This window comes from Heterodontus francisci, chromosome 36, assembly GCF_036365525.1.
Source record: "Heterodontus francisci isolate sHetFra1 chromosome 36, sHetFra1.hap1, whole genome shotgun sequence".
Lineage (NCBI taxonomy): Eukaryota > Metazoa > Chordata > Chondrichthyes > Heterodontiformes > Heterodontidae > Heterodontus > Heterodontus francisci.
The window spans coordinates 9,653,876-9,656,555 of record NC_090406.1 but is presented as its reverse complement, the minus strand read 5'-3'; the positions used below and the strand labels follow the sequence as shown (position 1 = coordinate 9,656,555).

The window sequence follows — 2,680 nt, the reverse complement described above, 5'->3', positions numbered from 1 at the left end:
CTCTTCTTTGCACATTGCTGCAACTTACCTATTTGTTAATAGTTCTCTTGATAATCCAAAAAACACCCAAAGGTTGTCTTTAACTTGATGTAATTTAACTAAAACAGATAACTAAATCATTGGGAAAGTGCCACAACATCAGTGATCCAAATTCTTCATTAATATTGGTCATTGGTAATACCTGTTGGATTATTGTTTTATTATTATTTATTTGTAGGTAAGAAGACCCCAAGAAAATGCCTGAACAGAGTAATGATTACAATGTGGTAGTGTTTGGGGCTGGGGGTGTTGGGAAAAGCTCACTGGTGCTACGTTTTGTCAAGGGAACATTTCGAGAGACCTACATTCCCACTATTGAAGACACCTACAGGCAGGTGATCAGCTGTGATAAGAGTGTCTGCACTCTTCAGATCACCGACACCACAGGATCCCACCAGTTCCCAGCAATGCAGCGCCTCTCCATTTCTAAGGGACACGCTTTCATCCTGGTCTACTCGATCTGCAGCCGACAGTCCCTGGAGGAGCTGAAACCTATCTATCAGCAGATCCTTCAGATCAAAGGGAATATTGAGAACATCCCAGTCATGTTGGTGGGGAACAAATGTGACGAAACGGTCAAGGAGGTGGACAGCAAGGTAGGGGAAGCTTTGGCTAAAGAGTGGAAGTGCGCCTTCATGGAGACCTCAGCCAAGATGAATTACAACGTCAAGGAGCTTTTCCAGGAACTGCTTAATTTGGAAAAGCGCAGATCCATGAGCCTGAATATTGATGGGAAGAAGTCCAAACAGCAGAAGAGAACAGAGAAATTAAAGGGAAAATGCAGCATCATGTAGACTGTACTCTTCAATCAAATGAGTGGCTTTGCTTATCTCAGTAAGACTATTAGAACAACTCTCTGAAAGACCATCAACGCTGCACTATTCTCTGTTGCATACTAACCCTACATCCCATCCTCTATAAACTTACTGGAAATCTGTACCTCATCAACATCAGATTTCATATGTTTCATACATTGCATTTTCTAGTTATTTACAGTTAAGGCAATAAAACTTCTAAAACATTCTGCGCATATAAATAACAAACAAATTGAACAAAGGCAAAGGTATGTGAAAGACACAAGCAGATGATCTTTAGCTAGTCTCCACTGGAATCACTCCTCAATGGTCTTGATGTAGGAGTTCCTTTGAGTATCCATTCTTCCAAGTATCCCCTTGCATGTGAAGTTCTAGGTCGGATGGTGGTTGCATATATGACCCTGGTAGGTATGATTAGATCATGCATTTTGGGTCTCTGTGGCTATTCGCCCATGCCCCTTCATCATAATGTATTAAGTTTTTAAATTTATATATGTAAAAAGCACATTCACTGTAATATCAGTAGACTTTGTGGCTTGTAGTATAAATTGCCACAAATAAGTATAATAACTATAACTCTTCAATAGTAGTTGCGCAATAGTCATGCTGTCCAGCTTTGGAAGTTTCCAACGATATTCAACCTCGTTTAAGTAAATTTTTAGTTACTCTTCAAATCTAATTGTGGTAACTGGGAGTTTCTAGGATAAGGACAAGCAATGACAATAGAAGCACAATATTGGGCAGATTGGAGCAAGGCAGGCAACATGCAAACGCTGCACCAAATACCCAACACAGATATAAAACATGGTACAAGTGCCTATAGGGGGGAGGGGGTAAGAGAGCTGTAACTATTTAATCCACCAATGTTTGCACTATACACCCCAGTTTGGTTTTGACTCCCACCACCCTCCCTACATAAAAAAAATCACTGCATATGGTCCAGCATTAAGCGCTTGTCTGCTCAGGGGGTCTGTGGAATCAGTAGTATGCACTGGGGCACAGTTCACAGTACACATTGAAGCTCTTTAAACAGGCCACTATTGTATGATTTAAAAAGAAATATTAGTTACAGTGTAAATTAGGAGAGAGAAAAAGCTACGAAAAGATGTAACATAATGTTATCTTAATTACACTTTTTTGGTAAGGCACCATTTACTGTTCTATATTTAGGGGTATTCTCACCATTACTGAGCTATATTGCAACTTAACCACTAAACATGTTCCAACGTACACATAGCTTGCCTGACTAATGGATATGATCTACTCCATTGCAGAAAGGTTGGTTTACTGGAAAACATTGCTGAATCTCAGCACCTTATCAATGCTATTATTTGGGTACTGAGAATATCCCTATATGTATAATTGCATTACACAAAATATTTATCTTATATACAGACACTGTGCTCATGTAATTGATTTATTAGTGTTTGTGTTGAATTATTTTTGCATGTACCATCATAAATTTCCTTCCAATTTTCATGGATGAACCAGTTGATAACTTGGCATATTGATAATCAGTATTCCGGTCACCAGATATTCTCATACTGGAAATTGTGCCCTGATAGTGTAACCTCAGCACATAACATCAAAACACATCAATCTTCTGTATCAGGGGATTCAATCTCCACACATTCAGTCCCAGGTTTATCAGAACTGAGGCTGTACGATCAAAGGAAACATTGTGCAATTACATTGTTCCCAATGGAGGAACTGTACTGAGATTGCCAAAAGTCATCTTAGCTGACTCCATTGAGCAGAGAACTTCATGCTTAGCTCTGACCTAGATTTTCAAATTCTCAGTGCAAAGTTGGAATACTAGATCCAAA

General features: G+C 39.2%; 1 protein-coding gene across 1 annotated transcript; it reads left to right on the top strand.

The window, feature by feature from the left end:
* Positions 1–236: 236 nt before the first annotated feature.
* On the top strand, positions 237–833 carry LOC137351350 (GTP-binding protein Di-Ras1). Its single transcript, XM_068015794.1, has one exon. The coding sequence runs from the start codon at positions 237–239 to the stop codon at positions 831–833; it is 597 nt and encodes a 198-aa protein (XP_067871895.1).
* The last annotated feature ends 1,847 nt before the right edge of the window (positions 834–2,680 follow it).

Coding starts and splice junctions, on each gene's coding strand:
- LOC137351350 (XM_068015794.1), top strand. CDS start 237: ATGCCTGAACAGAGTAATGATTACAATGTGGTAGTGTTTGGGGCTGGG.